The sequence below is a fragment of the Monodon monoceros genome, unplaced genomic scaffold (assembly GCF_005190385.1).
Source record: "Monodon monoceros isolate NGI ecotype Baffin Bay Population unplaced genomic scaffold, NGI_Narwhal_1 Super_Scaffold_15, whole genome shotgun sequence".
Lineage (NCBI taxonomy): Eukaryota > Metazoa > Chordata > Mammalia > Artiodactyla > Monodontidae > Monodon > Monodon monoceros.
The window spans coordinates 81,420,619-81,438,566 of record NW_021703771.1 but is presented as its reverse complement, the minus strand read 5'-3'; the positions used below and the strand labels follow the sequence as shown (position 1 = coordinate 81,438,566).

At 41.8% G+C, this 17,948-nt stretch overlaps 1 protein-coding gene across 5 annotated transcripts in view; it reads left to right on the top strand.

Annotated features, from left to right (window-relative positions):
- PLG (plasminogen) overlaps positions 1-17,948 on the top strand; it is a 44,574-nt gene that overhangs the window by 12,787 nt on the left and 13,839 nt on the right. For 4 of the 5 annotated variants that reach the window (XM_029223349.1, XM_029223348.1, XM_029223351.1 and 1 more), the window contains 7 exons: positions 528-648; positions 2,186-2,304; positions 3,705-3,867; positions 4,551-4,696; positions 8,156-8,315; positions 15,126-15,307; positions 16,932-17,080. In XM_029223349.1, coding sequence (XP_029079182.1) covers positions 528-648; positions 2,186-2,304; positions 3,705-3,867; positions 4,551-4,696; positions 8,156-8,315; positions 15,126-15,307; positions 16,932-17,080 — 1,040 coding nt within the window. Of the gene's footprint in view, positions 1-527; positions 649-2,185; positions 2,305-3,704; positions 3,868-4,550; positions 4,697-8,155; positions 8,316-15,125; positions 15,308-16,931; positions 17,081-17,948 lie in introns of those variants that run through there. The other variant, XR_003793647.1, reaches the window with a different exon arrangement.

Below are 17,948 nucleotides of genomic sequence, written 5' to 3'. Positions count from 1 at the left end.
GGTCATGAACACGAGCAAAAACCCTAGCGCTAAAATCCACAATGTTCTTGAGAGGGTGCTGGCTTATTTGGAAGTTATCCATACGACCAGAATAATTTCATAGAAAATTTTAAAGACCGCTATTGGAATGGGGACCCCAAATATCAAAAAATTCTAGTAGAGAACTTACAGACTCCTGAGATTATGTTCAACCTCTCCCCCACCCCCTTCCCACCCACCAAGGACCACACATCCCACTTTGAAGACATGGCATTATGGAGTTTCTGGATTTGGTCAAGACTATAATAGTTGAGTAGGTATTAACCAAAATATACTAATTTTCCCATTTGAAAAAGAGAATGACATTATAGATTGTATTAGAAAATTAAGCCTTTATTGCCAGTTTTGTTGCCAAGTGATTGTGGGAAAAGTACATCGAACAAGCAGCAAAGGTATTAGACATTTCTAGTGGAATTCTAGTTTTTACTCCGTTTCGCTTCATCCATTTCAGTTTCTTTCTTCCTTTCCTTCTTGTCCGTTCTGCCCAGATGAATGTATGCATTGCAGTGGAGAAAATTACGAGGGCAAAATTTCCAAGACCGTGTCTGGACTTGATTGCCAGGCGTGGGACTCTCAGAGCCCACATGCTCATGGATACCTTCCTGCCAAGTAAGTCTCACTGGGAGTGGAATTAGATGTTTATGACTCTGCAGTGTTATGGGTAATTTAATGTTATTTAGATATTTTAGCATTCCTCAAAAAGTGAACATACCTGATGTTTTTGAATTTCAAAGTTTGAATCTTCCCACATGACTGCAAATGAAGGATACATTCTTACTACTCAAAATGTGGTCCATGGAAGAGTGATATCATCTGAGAGTTTGTTAGAAATGCAGAATCTCAGACCCACTGAATCTGAATTTGCCTTATAACCAGATTCCTGGCTAATTCGTAGGCACATTAAAGTTTAAGAAAAACAGATACGTCTCACTTGTGTATTTTCCAAATATTTTCCTCTTCTCTTTCTTCCTTTCCTTTTCCTTCATACTGATGAGATTCAAGGCTTCCTAGCCTATGATCTGTGGATGGGCTTTAGGGCTTTGTGAACCCCTCCACATTTTATGTGTATTTATATCAGTACATTTTTCTGGGGTTGAGGATTCCTAACTTTCACTAGCTTCTCAAAGGGGATCATGAATCTATAATAGAAATAAGAGTCTCCGATCTAGAAAGTAATGATTAGTTCTACAGTACAATGTTCTACATCTTCTAATTAATTGTACTTAATTGAACACCTGCCTCTCTGTAGCTGCTTCGGTCTTTCTCTTCTTTCTAGGACTACTATAGGATTATAACGGGGCTTATAAAAACTTATAGGCAAAGAGACTAAGTCACAGATTTCAGTGTAGAAAACAGCTCCACTGAATTTCTGTACCTTCCATTCCAAATAGTTACCTTAAAACGCAGCTGTTTGCATTTTCCTTTCCCTATTGTATTCCAAAGAAGAAATACAGTAAAGCCTCAAGGCTCAGAATTGGGTAAATTTACTTTCAGGAAAGCAATCCAGCAAGAGGATTGCTTAAGCCACTGCTGGTTGCTCTGTCCATCCTGACTAAGCACTTGCGGTCTCAGGAAGGGACGTGAAATGAGCCCAGGGGGGCACGAGGCGTGGCATGCATCTCGCAGCCTCAGTCACTGGGTCCCTTTGGTTGAGGGGACTCTCTGGCCTGCACACGGGAGCATAGCTTATCCGTCTCAGTTTCTATAAGCTTAAAGGCTAGCAGGACCAGAACCGGGTAGATCAGGAGGACAATTCCCTTAAACTATGAAGACACCAACTTCTCGGCTGTACTGTTTACTAGATGACTATCTCTAGCCAGTAAGTACTTTGTGTTTTAAAAATTGCTATTATTTGCAGCTGAATAATTGGAGTTGGCTTACGTCGGTTTTACAGATGGCCAAAATGATAAAGTTGATCCCATTCTATGATTTTTGCACATGTAAACTGTTAGAAAAATAATCCTTAGAATACTCGACTAATCTTATGAGATTGTCATCACATTGAGGATAACCTTCATCCAGTCACCTCCTTGGGTGCCTCGCTGTGCCTGGCACACAGCAGGTGCTCAATATTTGCTCATTTGAAATGATTCTCATCCGTGGATGTAAATGTTCAGTGCTGTTAAAATCTTTCTTGCACATTCAGATTTCCAAACAAGAATCTGAAGAGGAATTACTGTCGTAACCCCGATGGGGAGCCCCGCCCATGGTGTTTCACCACCGATCCCAACAAACGCTGGGAATTCTGTGACATCCCGAGATGTAGTAAGTATGCTCATACCCAGTCCTCAAGGATCTTCACCTGTCCCTCTCTTGGTAACAAGAGTGCCGTGCCTGAAAATTGCCCTATAAATTCCGTGGGATGTGATTACTCTTTTAGAACAATTTATTGGTTACTGTAGGTAATTGATCAGAGTATCTAGTTACTATGGGGTTTTTTTGGTCCCGTAACATAGACTTCTGCCTTTTTTGAGTACAGATGAATGTAGGCTTTTGGGAGCCATCTCTGACCCTTATGGTTCTCTAGCGCTAAAGGCAAATCAGACCCATGCCTTCTGGTACATGGATTTCATTATCAACCAGAGTTCTTTTTAATTGTAAGCAAAGAGGTGTCTCTGGATGTCCAGTTTTTCAGTATGTTCAGCTTGGGAGGGAGCAACAGGAGAAGAGAGGTCGGGAGAGAAGATGAAATGGTAGACCTCGCAGGAATGAGTTGGAGAAAACAATTTTATAATATTTTCCTTCTATGAGAATTTGAAGCAAGGCACTGAACAAGGGCATCTGAGACCGTTAAGGACTTAGCAGGCCGTGAGGGCCGGCTTCCTGTTCTTCACTCTGAAGGTCATCCTTCGGGACGCTGAGGTGCCTCGGTGCCCTCCTTCCTCATGAGCAGCAGTTTCTCTTTCTGTCATCTTCTTTTTTTTCTTGAGACTTTTTTTTTAAATTGAAGTATAGTTGATTTACAATATTGTGTTAGTTTTGGGTGTACAGCAAAGTGATTTGGTTTTATATATATATATATATATATATATATATACATACATATATATATATTCTTTTTCACCCGATTCTTTTCTATTATAGTTTATTACAAGATATTGAATATAGTTCCATGTGCTATACAGTAAATTTTTATTTACCTGTTTTATATATGGCAGTGTGTCTTAAGAATTTCTTGACTTCTCACTGCATACCCTTTTCCTTGGAGACACTATTTTCTTTCTTCCCATGGACTCTGTCTGTTGTTTGGCTTTGCGGAATATTGGGGGTCATCCAGTTATGTTTACTTAATGAATAATTTATTTTTCATAAAGGAAGTTGGATTGTTGGTACACGTGCAGATTTGGGGTGGGATGTGACACATGTTGATCCTTACCTTGTGTGATGAGCTGAGAATATAGAGAAAACAGAATATAGAAAGAAGCATCTACTCCAAGGGTCTTGTCCCTGGAGGAGTTCCTCATGGGATGGTCTTGGAAACATCGATTCTACCACATCAGCTTCTTCTGAAAAACGATAAAAAATTTTCGAATGCCAATATCTGGGAGGATGAGTGGAAAAGAAGACAGGCTGACGCTTCCTGCATCCATCCATTCCCCCATAATATCCATCTGTGAATCCTTTACTTAAAAAACATTCATTGTCATGTATTTTTCCCATTTAAGCAACACCGCCACCATCTTCTGGGCCAACATATCAGTGTCTGAAGGGAAGAGGCGAAAACTATAGAGGGACAGTGGCTGTCACCGTATCTGGGCACACCTGTCAACGCTGGGGTGAGCAGACACCCCACAAGCACAACAGGACCCCAGAAAACTTTCCCTGCAGGTAAGTCTGCTCCGGTCTCTTCCCGGTCAGCTGGATGGAAAGTGAAATCCCATTGACTTTGCCTTGGTGTCAGTGACAATAGAAACCTAGGCTTACAGCATTTGGGAATGAAAACTGGCCAAGTCACATGCAAGGGAAGTGAAATTTAGCGCTGATTTTCCTAGAACACTTGTTCTCAAAATGTGGTTTCCCAGGCCAGCGGCATCAGCATTATCAGGAAATTTGTCAGAAACACAAATTCTTGGACCCTATCGTAGATCCACTAAATCAGTAACCTTGGAGTGGGTTTCAGCAACATTTTGACATTTGTACTAAACGTACAGTAAGGCTTGAGAACATTTAAATTCCAGGGCTATGATATACGCTTTTGGAGGCAAAGCAGTGTAGAAGATACCCATTGTGTTTCCAGCATACAGCACAGTGCCCAAAGCTGTAGGAAAAGACCTATTTTGCTCCATTAGACATAGCCAAGGAATATATTTCAATCATTCACCCAAGAGAAGCATCTGTGCCATAATTCTCTGGAATCCTGCTCTGCTTAAGTTCCCACCCATTATTGAGTTTGTATAATTCTAGAGAATTAGCTGGTTACATAGCCAACATCACTATTAACAAGCATGTGTGCACTTCGTTATATCTTTAGCCTTTTTGGAAAACCAAACTCACAGTCGCTTCTTTTTCAGAAATTTGGAAGAAAACTATTGTCGTAACCCTGATGGAGAAACAGGTCCATGGTGCTATACAACCAACAGTGAAGTGAGGTGGGAATACTGCACGATACCATCCTGTGAGTCCTCTCCATTATCCACGGAACATTTGGATGCCCCAGGTAAGCAAGGGCAATGAGAGCTTACTGAGAGCTCCAATGCACTCTGTATTTTTCTACTCCAGTAGTAGCACAATATACAGTAGCTTTGTTTACAGTTTCACTGTGTTGTGGTCAGAGAACATGCCTTATGATTTCATTTATTTTCAATGTGTTGAGGCTTGTTTTGTGGTTCAGAATGAGGTCCTCTTGGTGACTGTTTCACATGCAGAGTCTGGCTTCTGCTATTGTTGGGTAGAGTGTTCTACAAAAGCCAATTAGGTCAAGTTGGTTAGTATTGTGTAGCTCTTCTGAATCCTTACTAATTTTCTGTCTCCTGTTCTATTGCTTACTGAGAAATGAATGGTGACGTTTCCAGCTTCAGCTGTTCATTTCAGTTTTGTGTTTGCTTTATATATTCTGGAGCTCTTTGTCAGGCACAGACACACTTAGGATTGTTGTCTTTTTGAAGAAACGACCCCTTTATCATTATGTAATATCTCTCCTTATCTCTAGAAATAGTCCTTGTTCTAAAGTCTACTTTTGCTGAAATGAATACAGCCATAAGAGCTCTATTTTTACTAGCATTTGGATGATATATCTTTTTTTTTTTTTTTTTTGGCGGTACGCGGGCCTCTCACTGTTGTGGCCTCTCCCGTTGCGGAGCACAGGCTCCGGACACGCAGGCTCAGCGGCCATGGCTCACGGGCCCAGCTGCTCCGTGGCATGTGGGATCTTCCCGGACCGGGGCACGAACCCGCGTCCCCTGAATCGGCAGGCGGACTCTCAACCACTGCGCCACCAGGGAAGCCCGATATAGCTTTTTTTTCCCCTCAGTCTTTTAATTGAGATGTTTAGACTGTTTGCATTTAATGTAATTGTTAACCTGGTTGGATTTAAATCTACCATCAAATTAGTTATTTCTACTTGTCCTATGTGAATTTTGTTCCTTTTTTCATCTTTCTCTGCCTTGGCATTAATTGAGTATTTTGTATTGCCTCATTACCACTGATTTTAGTATTTTTTAATGTTTACAATATACATCATAAACTTATCATATTCCACCTATGAATATTATTTTACTTGATGTATAATGTAAGAACCTTACAACATTGTACTATTTCCTCCCTCCCAAAATATTGTGCTATTGTTCTCAAAGAGTTTACTTCTATTATGTTAGAGATCTCACAATAAATTGATACTATTTTTGCCCTGAACAGTCATGTTTTAAAGCAATTATAAATTTAAAAAATCTTTTATATTTACTTTCATTTATTTATTTCTACCATTTCTGCTGTGCTTCGTTTCTTTTTGTTGGTTCTCCAATTTCCATCTGATGTCATGTTCTTCCTGTAAAAAACGTAACCTTTACCATTTCTTGTAATACAAGTCTGTTGATGATGAAGTCTTTCAGCATTTGTACGTCAGAAAGAGTCTTTATATTGCCTTCAACTTAAAAAAATAATTTTTGTTGGGTATAGAATTCTGGGTGGACAATTGTTTTCCCCTTTTACCACTTTAAAGATGTTACTCTATTATCTTCTGTTCTGAGTAGTTTCTGATGGAAATCTTATCTGTGTTCCTCTGTATCTAATATTTCTTCTTTCTCTGGTTGCCTTTAAGACTTTCTCTCATCTTCGGTTTTCAGCAGTCGATTATGGTGTATCTAAGTGAGTCTGTTTGTTTGTTTACTTATTTATTTGTGGTATTTATCCTGCTTGAAGTTCTCTGAGCTTCTGGTGTTTGCTGATTGTTGATTTTCATTACTTTTGTAAAATTCTCAGCCATTACTGCTCAAATATTTCTTTCCCCTGCTCTTTCTCTCTCTCTTTTCCTTTTTGGGACTTCAGTCACCCAAATAGTAGACCATTTCATATTGCCTCATACCTCTTATATGCTTGTTCTACTTTTTTCCCCCCACTGTTTTTTTCTCTTTCTCTTTGTATGTCAGTTTAATATTTATCAATCTATTTTCAAGTTCACTGATTCTTTCCTCAGTTGTGTTTAATCTCTTGATCAGCCCACTGAAGGAATTTTTCATCTCTGATAACATGGTTTTTATTTCTAGTGTTTGCATTTTATTCTTCTTTTTTTTAAAAAAAAAAAGAGTTTCCATCTCTGCTGAAGTTCTTCACCTATCCATGTGTATTGTAGTATATGGTACTACAAGATCCTTCAACATATTAATCACAGTTACCTTATAATCTCAGTCAGATAGTCTCCACACCTCTGTCTGGCTCTGAGTCATCACTGAGTCTGGCACTGTTGATTGTTTATCACTCAACAGTGGCTTTTTTTTCCCTTTTTTTTTTTTTGGTGTGTCTTGTAATTTTTAATCAAATGCTGGATATATATGTAGAGGAACAATAACTCTTGAAGCAAATATTCTTTACACTTTGAAATGGGCACCCTTCTTCTTTTATCAGTATGTTATGTGGATAATTGAATTGATACAATTAACAGATAAAAGGAATTTGAGTTTCCTTGTTGCTGCTCTTACCTTAAGTGAACCACAGGTTTCACATCCCTGCAGTGATGGGGTGCAATCACTTTGTGCTTAGAGTAGGGTCTGGGGTGCTGAAGAGTCTTCTCAGCATTCCTAATCCCTTCTCAATTGTTAGCAATCACTGCATGCCTGCACCACAGACGTGGGTCACGCCACACTTCTAACCTGACCCTTGTGATAGACTACTGTTTCTTGTTACTCACTGCTAAGATTTTGGTGGAGGTAGGCGTTCTCTATCTTCCTGGTTTACCCTCAGCCTTAGATAGACTCTGTGCACCTGGGCTTTGAAGGTAACGTTTTTCAGTATTCTTACCCCTTCTTCCCATGGAGCTAAACTCTAACTTGTATGTGGGGTGAGTCTTGGGTGGAAGAGTAGCAGACTTCTGTTGTGTGTTGGTGAAGTATCCTGGCACAAGAGAATTTTCTGCCCCTCCTCCAGGGTAATAAGATTTTCGCCCTACACCTCCCCGAGAGGCAGTGGATCTTTGCCTTGGTCTTGGGTGCAGGACCATTTCCTGCCCCACTCCCCAGCAGCTTGAGGTTTTGGCTTTGTATAAGCAAAGAGTCTTGGGGAATGCACAAGGTTTTCATGTCTTCCTCACTGTCACCCTGTCATCACCGGTAGCCTACACCAGTGAATGTGTCTCTTTCTGGAGACCTGCCCAGTTGTTCTCATGATCTCCCAGTGGAGATCCATAGAAGAGAGCTTGCACATGAGTGCGATGTCCAGCTATAAGCACTCTGCCCTACTTACTTTTTTCTGAGTTTTAAATTAAATATTTACCAAAAAGTTAGGTCCTTAAAGTTTTAGAATGTTATGGATCTATTGTTTTCTTTGCATGTCCATCTGCCTGCCAATGTGTAAAAAGAGAAGAGTGTTAATTCCCAGAGATGACTATTCTGTTTGTTTCATAAATTATTTCACATATTTCTCTGTTTTAGTCATTATTTACTGATTTCTTCTATTTCAATTTCAGTACCACCTGAACAAACTCCTGTAGCCCAGGACTGCTACCAGGGTAATGGGCAGAGTTATCGAGGGACATCATCCACTACTATCACAGGAAGGAAATGTCAATCTTGGTCATCGATGTTACCACACCGGCACCGGAAGACCCCAGGAAACTACCCAAATGCGTACGTCTTTGATTTTTAACCATTAGAGGAGCAACAGCCAACTTAAATTCCTGTTAAAAGGGCCATGCTTTAAACAAACGTCTTAGGACCAAATTTCCTTTGGCTCCAGACTATGAGACAAAATATCTCAGGCAGCTTTTGCTTTAGAGCAAAATTTCGGAAAGAAGAGAAGCTAGAGGCTGGCTATCTTTCCTAAGTAGTTTTGCAGAAGCAGGGTGGGAGATATAGAGGGGCTGAGGTCATAGTAGTAAAAAGCTCAGAAGAACAAATGATCAAGAGCTTAGAAATAGCATCATTCCACAGCACCTGCCAAAGATCAGTGTGGTCTTTCAACTATGGAACTTTATCATTTCATCCTCCAACTCCTGAGGGGGTTTTGTGTGTGTCATTGAGTCATAAATATAAATACTTATCACCACCGGGCGATAAATATAAGTATTTTTCACCTGACCTGTATAGATACATTGGGTCCTGAGCACTCGTGGTCTAAAGGGATATGAGTTACCAGAACATTAGGAGCAAAAGCAAGAAGGCAGATTGGAGTCAGAAAGTATACAGATACTGAGAGGCAAAATGGACATACAGATGGACGAAAGCTAGGTCTGGTCAGACCAGCTTTTCTGCGATAAATGGCTGTAAAACTTATGGAAAAACTGTTTTCACATGACGGACAACAGGCAGCACAGGACAGACTTTTCAGAAAAGAAAATAAATTAGAATAAATTTACAAGTACCCTGGTTTTCTTCCTGGAGATACTTCCTGGACTGCAGTTCAAGGAGGTGGAACCAAAGCAGACCACAACAGTCTTGCTAAACTGAGGACACAGAGATTGGAGTTGCGGATTCGTGAGGCAGCTTGGATTTAGTAGGCTGGGTAATCATGAGGAAGGATCTGTGCAGAGAAGGAGCTCCAGAAATATGTATAGAGTCCTCCTGAAGTCTCTGGCTGGATATTAAGCTGCAAACGCGCAGGAAGAGATTCCACAATGTTAGTGGGACGAAGAACAACTACCAGGGAACAGGGAGATAAACGGAGATTATAGAACTCACACAGCACCAGGAGATTCTGTGTTTGCAGAGTTGAGATTCTTACTAGCCAGAGAGGAGAGACTTCATGGGACACCTTGGGCATTCAGTAAGGAATCCAGAAAAGTCACACTTTAGGGGTAGGATTAGTGTATTCCTGGAATAAAGGTTACTCTAGAAAAACACCCTAGCAAAGCTTTAAAGCAATCCTAAAATAAACAAAATGATCTCCATGTAAATTAACTGTCCTCCAGAAGAAAAGTCAACACTCTTGAGAGGAAAATAACAAAACCAAGCCACTCAGTAATGTGGTATCTACAATGTCTGGCAGAAGTTTAAAAATTACTAGACATCCAAAGATCATTAAATGTGATCCATAATGAGGAGAAAAATCAGTCAATACAGACTCAGAAATGATAGAAATGATGGAATTGGCAGACAAAAAATTCTGAAAGATATTATAATTGTGTTTAAGGATTTAAAGAAAAATAGGAACATAAAAGAATCAAATGGATAAGCTAAAGAGAAAGGAAACTGTAAAAGAGGCAAATGGAAAAGACAGAACTAAATATATATATATTTAAGAACTAAATATATATATTAAATATATATCTTAAATGAAAAATTCACTGGATGTCTTTACCATCAGGTAGACAATACAGAAGACATTACTGTTACAATTACATGACATGACATGACATGACATTACATTACAGTAGACATTACTGTTCTAATTTTCCTACATTATGCATGATGCTGTATAATATTAATACACGTTTGAATGTGGTAAGTTAGAGAGGGTTATTGTAAATCCTAGAGTAACCACTGAAAATGAAAACTCAGAGGAATAGATAATAATAAGGATATTCAATTAATCCAAAAGGAAGAAGAAAAGGAGAGAAAAAGAGTAAAGAAGGCATGGTAGAAACAGAACATAAATAGAATGATGTTAGACTTAAACCCAGCCCTATCAATAAGTATATTAAATATAAAAAGGATAAAACAATGCAATTAGAAGGCAGAGATTGTCAAGTTGAATAAAACCAAAGCCCAGTTATGGTCTCTTTACAATACATGCTCTTTAAATATAAAGACATAAATAAGTTAAAAATCAAAATATGGAAAATTAATACAATAAAAACACTACCATACGACCCAGCAATCCCACTACTGGGCATATACCCTGAGAAAACCATAATTCAAAAAGGAATCACGCACCAAAATGTTCATTGCACCTCTATTTACAATAGACAGGAGATAGAAGCAACCTAAGTGCCCATCATCGGATGAATGGATAAAGAAGATGTGTCACATATATACAATGGAATATTAATCAGCCATAAAAAGAAATGAAATTGAGTTATTTGTAGTGAGGTGGATGGACCTAGAGTCTGTCATACAGAGTGAAGTAAGTCAGAAAGAGAAAAACAAATACCGTATGCTAACACATGACAAAGTGAGAGAGTGGCATGGACATATATACACTACCAAATGTAAAATAGATAGCTAGTGGGAAGCAGCCGCATAGCACAGGGAGATCAGCTTGGTGCTTTGTGACCACGTAGAGGGTGGGATAGGGAGGGTGGGAGGGAGATGTAAGAGGGAGAAGATATGGGGATATATGTATACGTATAGCTGATTCACTTTGTTATACAGCAGAAACTAACATATCATTGTAAAGCAATTATACTCCAATAAAGATGTAAAAAAAAAACCACTAATCAAAAGAAAGCTAGAATGGTTTTTAACATCAGACAGACAAATTAATTTAGGATAAGAAATACACCAGAGATAAAAAGGCCATTTTTGAAGTAAAAAGCGTTAACGATGCTAAATGTGCTGACCCTAATAACAGAGGTTCAGATGTATGAAGCAAAAACTGACAGAACTAAAGAGAGAAATAGATGCGTCCACAATTACAGTTGGAGATTTTCTCACTTCTCTCTTGTACAGTTAAAAATTCTCCCAAAACAATACAGTAGGACAAGTAGATGAAAAATTCAGAGAAGATACAGAAGTTTTGGAGGAAAATATGAACCAATATAACATATGCCCAACTTTAGAATACATATGCAAGTGCACAAGGAACATTCACCAAGGTGTATCATATGCTTGGCCTTGAAAAAGTCCCAATAAATTTAAAAGGATTAAAATAATATACAGGTGTCTTCTGAGCCAACAGAATTAAATGAGATATAAATAATGAAAAGTTTAGGAAATTCTCAAATATTTGGAAATTAAAGAACACATTTCTAAATAACCCATGAGTCAAAAAAGAAATCACAAAGGAATTCAGGAATCAGTGGTACTGGCAAAAAGATATACAAATGGAAAAAGGGAAAGTCTGGAAACTGACCCGCAACATGTATGGTCAGTTGATTTTCAATATACCTGGCGAAGCAATTCAATAGGAAAAGGAAAATTTCCCCCAAATTGTTCTGGAACAACCGAGTGTCCATAAAGGAAAAAACCCCAAAACCTTGACTCCTAGCTGCCATGTCAAATTCACTTGAGAAAACTCTTAGACCTGAAAGGAAAGGTTAAAACTAAAGCTGAAATTTAAAGCTTCTGGGAAAAAATATGAGATTATTTTCACAGCCTTGGGGAAGGCAGACCATTTTTGGATAGGATCCAGAAAACATTATAAAAAATTATAATTTGGACTTTAATAAAATGAAAACTTTGCTCATCAAAAGTCATTGTTAAGAAAATAGACAAGGGCTTCCCTGGTGGCGCAGTGGTTGAGAGTCCGCCTGCCGATGCAGGGGACACGGGGTCGTGCCCCGGTCCGGGAAGATCCCACATGCCGCGGAGCGGCTGGGCCCGTGAGCCATGGCCGCTGAGCCTGCGCGTCCGGAGCCTGTGCTCCGCCGCAACTGGAAAGGCCGCAGCGGTGAGAGGCCCGCGTACCGCAAAGAAAAAAAAAAAAAAGAAAATAGACAAGTCAGGGACTGGGAGAAAAATAATCTCAATCCATATATCTGACAAAAGGCTTGTATCTAGAATGTGTAAAGATCCCTTCCACCCACTAGTAAGAAGGCAAACAACCTAATAAAAAGGGGCTAAAGACTTTAATAGACATTCCACAGGGAAAGATATACAAATGGTCAATAAGCACCTGAAAAAATGTTCAACATTTTAGCCATTACAGAAATAAGAATTATAACCACAAAATAAGAAGTGTGCCCAGGCTGCGGAGCAGCTGCAGCCCTCACACATGTTGGTAGGAATGTAAAATGGAGCGACCACTTTGGACACCAGTCCAACATTTTCTTATAAAGTTAAACGTGCATCTGCCTACAAACCTGCAATTCTATTTGTGAATACTCACCCAAGCGAAATGAAGCATAAGCCCCCAAAAAGATCTACCAGGAAGTTCTTAGCAGCTTTATTCATAAAATTGCCCCAAACTGGAAAGCACTTCAGTGGCCATCAATAAGAACATGAACAATTGGTGGGATATTCATACCATGGAATACTATTCAGAAATAAAAAGGAACGAGCTACTGACACTCTCAAATAGCACGGATAAAGCTTATAAACGCTATCCTAAGGAGAGGAGCCACACATAACAGGTACATACTTGTATGAGCCCTTTCATATGAAGTTCCAGAGAAGGCAAAACTAATTTATGGTGAAAGAAATCAATAGTATTTGCGTCTGGGGGGCATCTGAGATTGATTGAGCAGTGACCCAAGGGAGGTTTCTGGGGCTGATGGAAATGTTCTCTATCGCACTAGGAGTGTGGGCTATACAGGTATGTGTGTTCATCAAAACTCGTCAAACTACCTTAAAAAAATAAGGGCAGTCACAAAGCAGCGAGCTGATCTCCCTGTGCTATGCGGCTGCTTCCCACTAGCTATCTACCTTACGTTTGGTAGTGTATATATGTCCATGCCTCTCTCTCGCATTGTCACAGCTCACCCTTCCCCCTCCCCATATCCTCAAGTCCATTCTCTAGTAGGTCTGTGTCTTTATTGCTGTCTTACCCCTAGGTTCTTCATGACATTTTTTTTTCTTAAATTCCATATATATGTGTTAGCATACGGTATTTGTCTTTCTCTTTCTGACTTACTTCACTCTGTGTGACAGACCCTCGGTGCTTTGTGACCATCTGGAGGGGTGGGATAGGGAGGGTGGGAAGGAGGGAGACGCAAGAGGGAAGAGATATGGGAACATATGTATACGTACAACTGATTCACTTTGTTATAAAGCAGAAACTAACACACCATTGTAAAGCAATTATGCTCCAATAAAGATGTAAAAAAAAAAAGAGCAGGAGTCTGTTTCACATGACAAGCTTTTTAACACATCCAGGGCTCAGAAACCTGCTAACGGGCTTCCTCAATTTGTGGGCCTGGGCTTGAGACTGTCACTTGTCTATAGTACCCACAGACACAGTGTTGCTGGATTCCCATAATACGTTTCAAACTATCTCATAAGCCTCAGGCCATGGGTCTAAGCTGCAAAGGGGTGTCCAAGGCTGAGGCTTCTGAGAGGCTGGGGCGAAGTTCTGGCCATGGGGATCCAAGTTGCCCAGTGAGCCCCAGGCTGCTCGTCTGCTACGTCCTTATGCAATTGTTTCTGATTCAGCTCCCACAGACCCTGTGGTCTATCCAGACGTCTCCCTTCATCCCTTTGATCCCACTGTCCTTTAGTCACGCCCCCTCCCCTCAGTCCCCGAGTGGCTCCAGCTAGAGGGGTCTGGGGTTCCTCCCCATATGCCCCAGAATGCATCCTCTGGAAACCTCATCCTGCCTGGGAGCTACTTTTCCAGGAAGGCTTCCACAAGCCTTCCAATCCCCAAACCCACTTGATCTACCTATGATATTTTACAGTAATATTACTGTCCTGAGTTTTTGTTTCATCGTAAAATACAGTATGAGTAAATAGAATAAGAGAGCGGGCCTGGGAATATCAGTATCATCTTGTATGTCTTTTCTGCCTTGGATAAATATGTTTTGGTTCCAACTTACGTAGCCCAATGTACTCACATAGAGAGAGAAAGCCAGAGATATAGATATATTTGTATGTGCCTTTAAAAAACTCTAAAATACATGCTTCAAAATCCATATTGGTTATCCCTGGGGAATGTATTTAACATTCCCAGGGAAAGGAAGATATTCTGATACTTTCTCTTATAAATTTATATATGATCTGTTTTTATATGGAGCATATATTACTTTTGATTTCTTTTTAAACAAATTTATTTATTTTTGGCTGTATTGGTTCTTCACTGCTGCGGGCGGGCTTTCTCTAGTGCATCGAGCAGGGGCTACTGTTCCTTGCGGTGCGCGGGCTTCTCACTGCGGTGGCTTCTCTTGTTGCAGAGCATGGGCTCTAGGCGTGTGGGCTTCAGTAGTTGTGGTGTGTGGGCTCAGAAGTTGTGGCTTGTGGGCTCAGTAGTTGTGGCTCACAGGCTCTAGAGCACAGGCTCAGTAGTTGTGGCGCATGGGCTTAGTTGCTCCACGGCATGTGGGATCTTCCCGGACCAGGGCTCGAACCCGTGTCCCCTGCATTGGCAGGCGGATTCTTAACCGCTGCACCACCAGGGAAGTCCCTTGATTTTTTTAAAATAAAAACTATAACCTATTTTTAAAAACTTACCCACTTTGTAAGAAGTTGAGGACTATCTGTGCTTGTGACATTATAATAATAATTGGTACCTTTGGTACCTTAATGGAAATATTTCAGTCACTTTGTTGTAACAAAATTCAGAGGGTGCTGGGGTGCCCCTGAAGATTCGCTCACCTCTCATGACCTCTACTGTTGTGGAATTTACAGTGGCTTGACAATGAACTACTGCAGAAATCCAGATGCTGATAAAAGCCCTTGGTGTTATACCACTGATCCGAGCGTCAGATGGGAGTTCTGTAACCTGAAGAAATGCTCAGAAACACAAGAGCAGGTCACAGAATCTCCAACTGCTGCCCAGGTTCCAAGTATACAGGATCCTTCTGAAGCAGGTAAGAAGTCTGTGGCCAGACATCTATATAGTTGGGTATCGGGATGATAAGAGATGGAAAATCTTTGGGATGCAGAGGCGTCATTGTTACAGGGAGCTGGAGTGCTGGCTCAGTCTGCGATATAGAAGGAAGCCTCAGTGTATCACCTGGGGGAGCCAGAGCTGCTCTTGCTGGCATGATGGGGTAGGGCGTTTCTTTAGGATTTGAAAACTAGTTGGTTGTGAGGGATGGATACAATTTTGAGCCTGGGTGGACTGACATGTTGATGATGGTAGCCCAGATGGGACATTCTAGAAAAGCAAGTCTCTGCCTTTTGCATGGAGGGATAGAAATGGCTGATTTGGTTTTGAATGTACAGAGTTAGGAGGGCTAGGAGGACCATCAAAGATCATCTCCAACAAACACCTGGCGAAGTGGACATGTAGCTCCAAGGGTTTCGGGGCCTGAGCACAAGAATGTCGTTGTCATCTGAGGAGGGAGACATGAAGATATCACAGTCCTCTCTGTTTCCCTGGCCCTTCGCCCGTGTGTCGCTCCAAGTGCTTAGCCCCTGGTCCTGTGGTTGTCAGGTGGCAGGAAGTGCTCTGTACCGCTGCAGGGTAAGGAAACAGAGGGGGCTGATTCTCCCCCTGCCCCGGAATGAAAACTCAGGGGTCCCATGGCTTGTCTGACCACTTTCAGATAATCCAAAATCAGACAGAAATGATTAAATGAGAACTTGGTTTCAAGTTGAGACCCCCCTCTCCTTCCGGAGGTGGACTTGCCCCTTCCAGGATGCTGGAGAAACCTCACCTACTGCTCCCTACTGTACACCTGTACACCTGTACAGATGCTGTACACACAGGGCCAGCTCATCTCTCCCCACTCTTTCTTGGTGAGACTCTGAGTGCCGTACTCCAGCTGGGGATCCCTCCTGATAAGACCTCGCATGGCCTCACGTGATGCCCCACACTTGGTGCATGAGTAACTCACACACCCTGGCCCTGGAAAACACTGGAGGCTGCCTAGCCCAGCCCTGCTCCTTGACCTGGAAGCCAGCTGGCCCAGCTTTTGCTTTGTGGATTTTCCATGTGGCCATCAGAGCACTGGGCACTGGGTCCCCATATGTAACACACATCAATTTCTCTGAGGGGTTCTGCCGAATCCCCCAACCGCAAGGCTTGAGGTGAGGGATGAGTTTGGGGAAGGGGCCTCTAGTCATCTCTTTATTACCTCTTTCATCCCAGAAGGTGGGAACTCACAGCACAGCTCTGGCCAAAATAATATTTTTTATAAAATCCTTTTCAATCCTCACTCTTTCTCTCCATCCTTGTTGAGGTGTTCAAGAATCATCTAACAGTTCACGGTGGCATCTGTGTTGCCACTCAGCTTGTTATAAAATTGATTATCTTAGTGTCCTGGCCAAACTTCCCATTCTAACATCTCGGCTTGTGATTATTTCTGAGCCAATAGCGTTTCTGGTAACTTGTCAAATTCAGCAGAGCTCACTGAAGTCTTTAGCACTCCTGTGTTCTGAAGGATGTGACCACAGTCTGTCCTGAGAGAAACCTAGCACTGCTGCGTTTGTTCCTTGTCACCCGGCTCTGTGTAATGACAGGAGACCACCATTCTCTCTCCCCGACAGACTGCATGTTCGGCACTGGTAAAGGATACCGGGGCAAGAAGGTGACCACGGTGGCCGGTGTCCCCTGCCAGGAGTGGGCTGCCCAGGAGCCCCACAAACACAACATTTTCACTCCAGAGACAAACCCACGGGCAGGTTTGGAAAAAAATGTAAGAGCCACTTTGACTTGGACTCGATTTTGCCTTTTGTTGACAAGTCTTTGCAGACTGAATTGACCCTCTGTTACAGAAAGTCAGCCTGACTGAGCTTCAGTGTGGGGTGGAGAGGAAGATGTGCGAGAGATTTCAGGGGACCAAGCGTAGGATCTAACCAGCCTCAGCGTGGGAGGGAGAGTTAGCACGGGCAAGCCAACCTCCCTGCTTTTATCACTTCCATGTGTGACATTTCCTGTCTGCTTTTGTTACTGGTTTATGGTTTCCAGTGATCAAAGATGACCTTCATGACATTGTAGTTGGATTCTTCTAGAAAAAAACTGGATGCGTAATTAGGACTCCACTAGGATTTCCCCTAGTCCCACACATTCTCTGGGGTGGTTTCCTCTGGGGTATAGGTGTGTAGAGGGAAGGAAAAGGAAGACACAGTCTTTCCACAGCTGACCCACAGAGGGTGCCCAGGCCAGGGGAATAAGCAATTCTGAAGCCACAGCCACGAGTCATCCACGTCTACAGTCCCCTACTGCCGGGTCCCTATGGTCCCCACGGACACAGGCTGCTGAGCGGAGAGGCCCCTTTATACAGTCTCTACCTCAAGACGCCTCAGGGTCTTCACCCCTTCCCCAGGGGAGTGGCCTCAAGGCTGGAGCTCCTTTTGAACGAGAAGTGACGGATGGCATTCTGTGAGTCAGAGGCTTGACACGCATCCTGAAGTGATAGCTTTGCCTGCCTCCCCCCCAAAGGAGCACTAACCCTTCATCTTCTCAGGACATCAGTGAAACCAGTGTCTGCGCCTCATGTGACATTCTCTGCCCTCTCCCGCCCCGGTGTGCGCCACCCCCTATATGCCAGCCTCATGTGACAT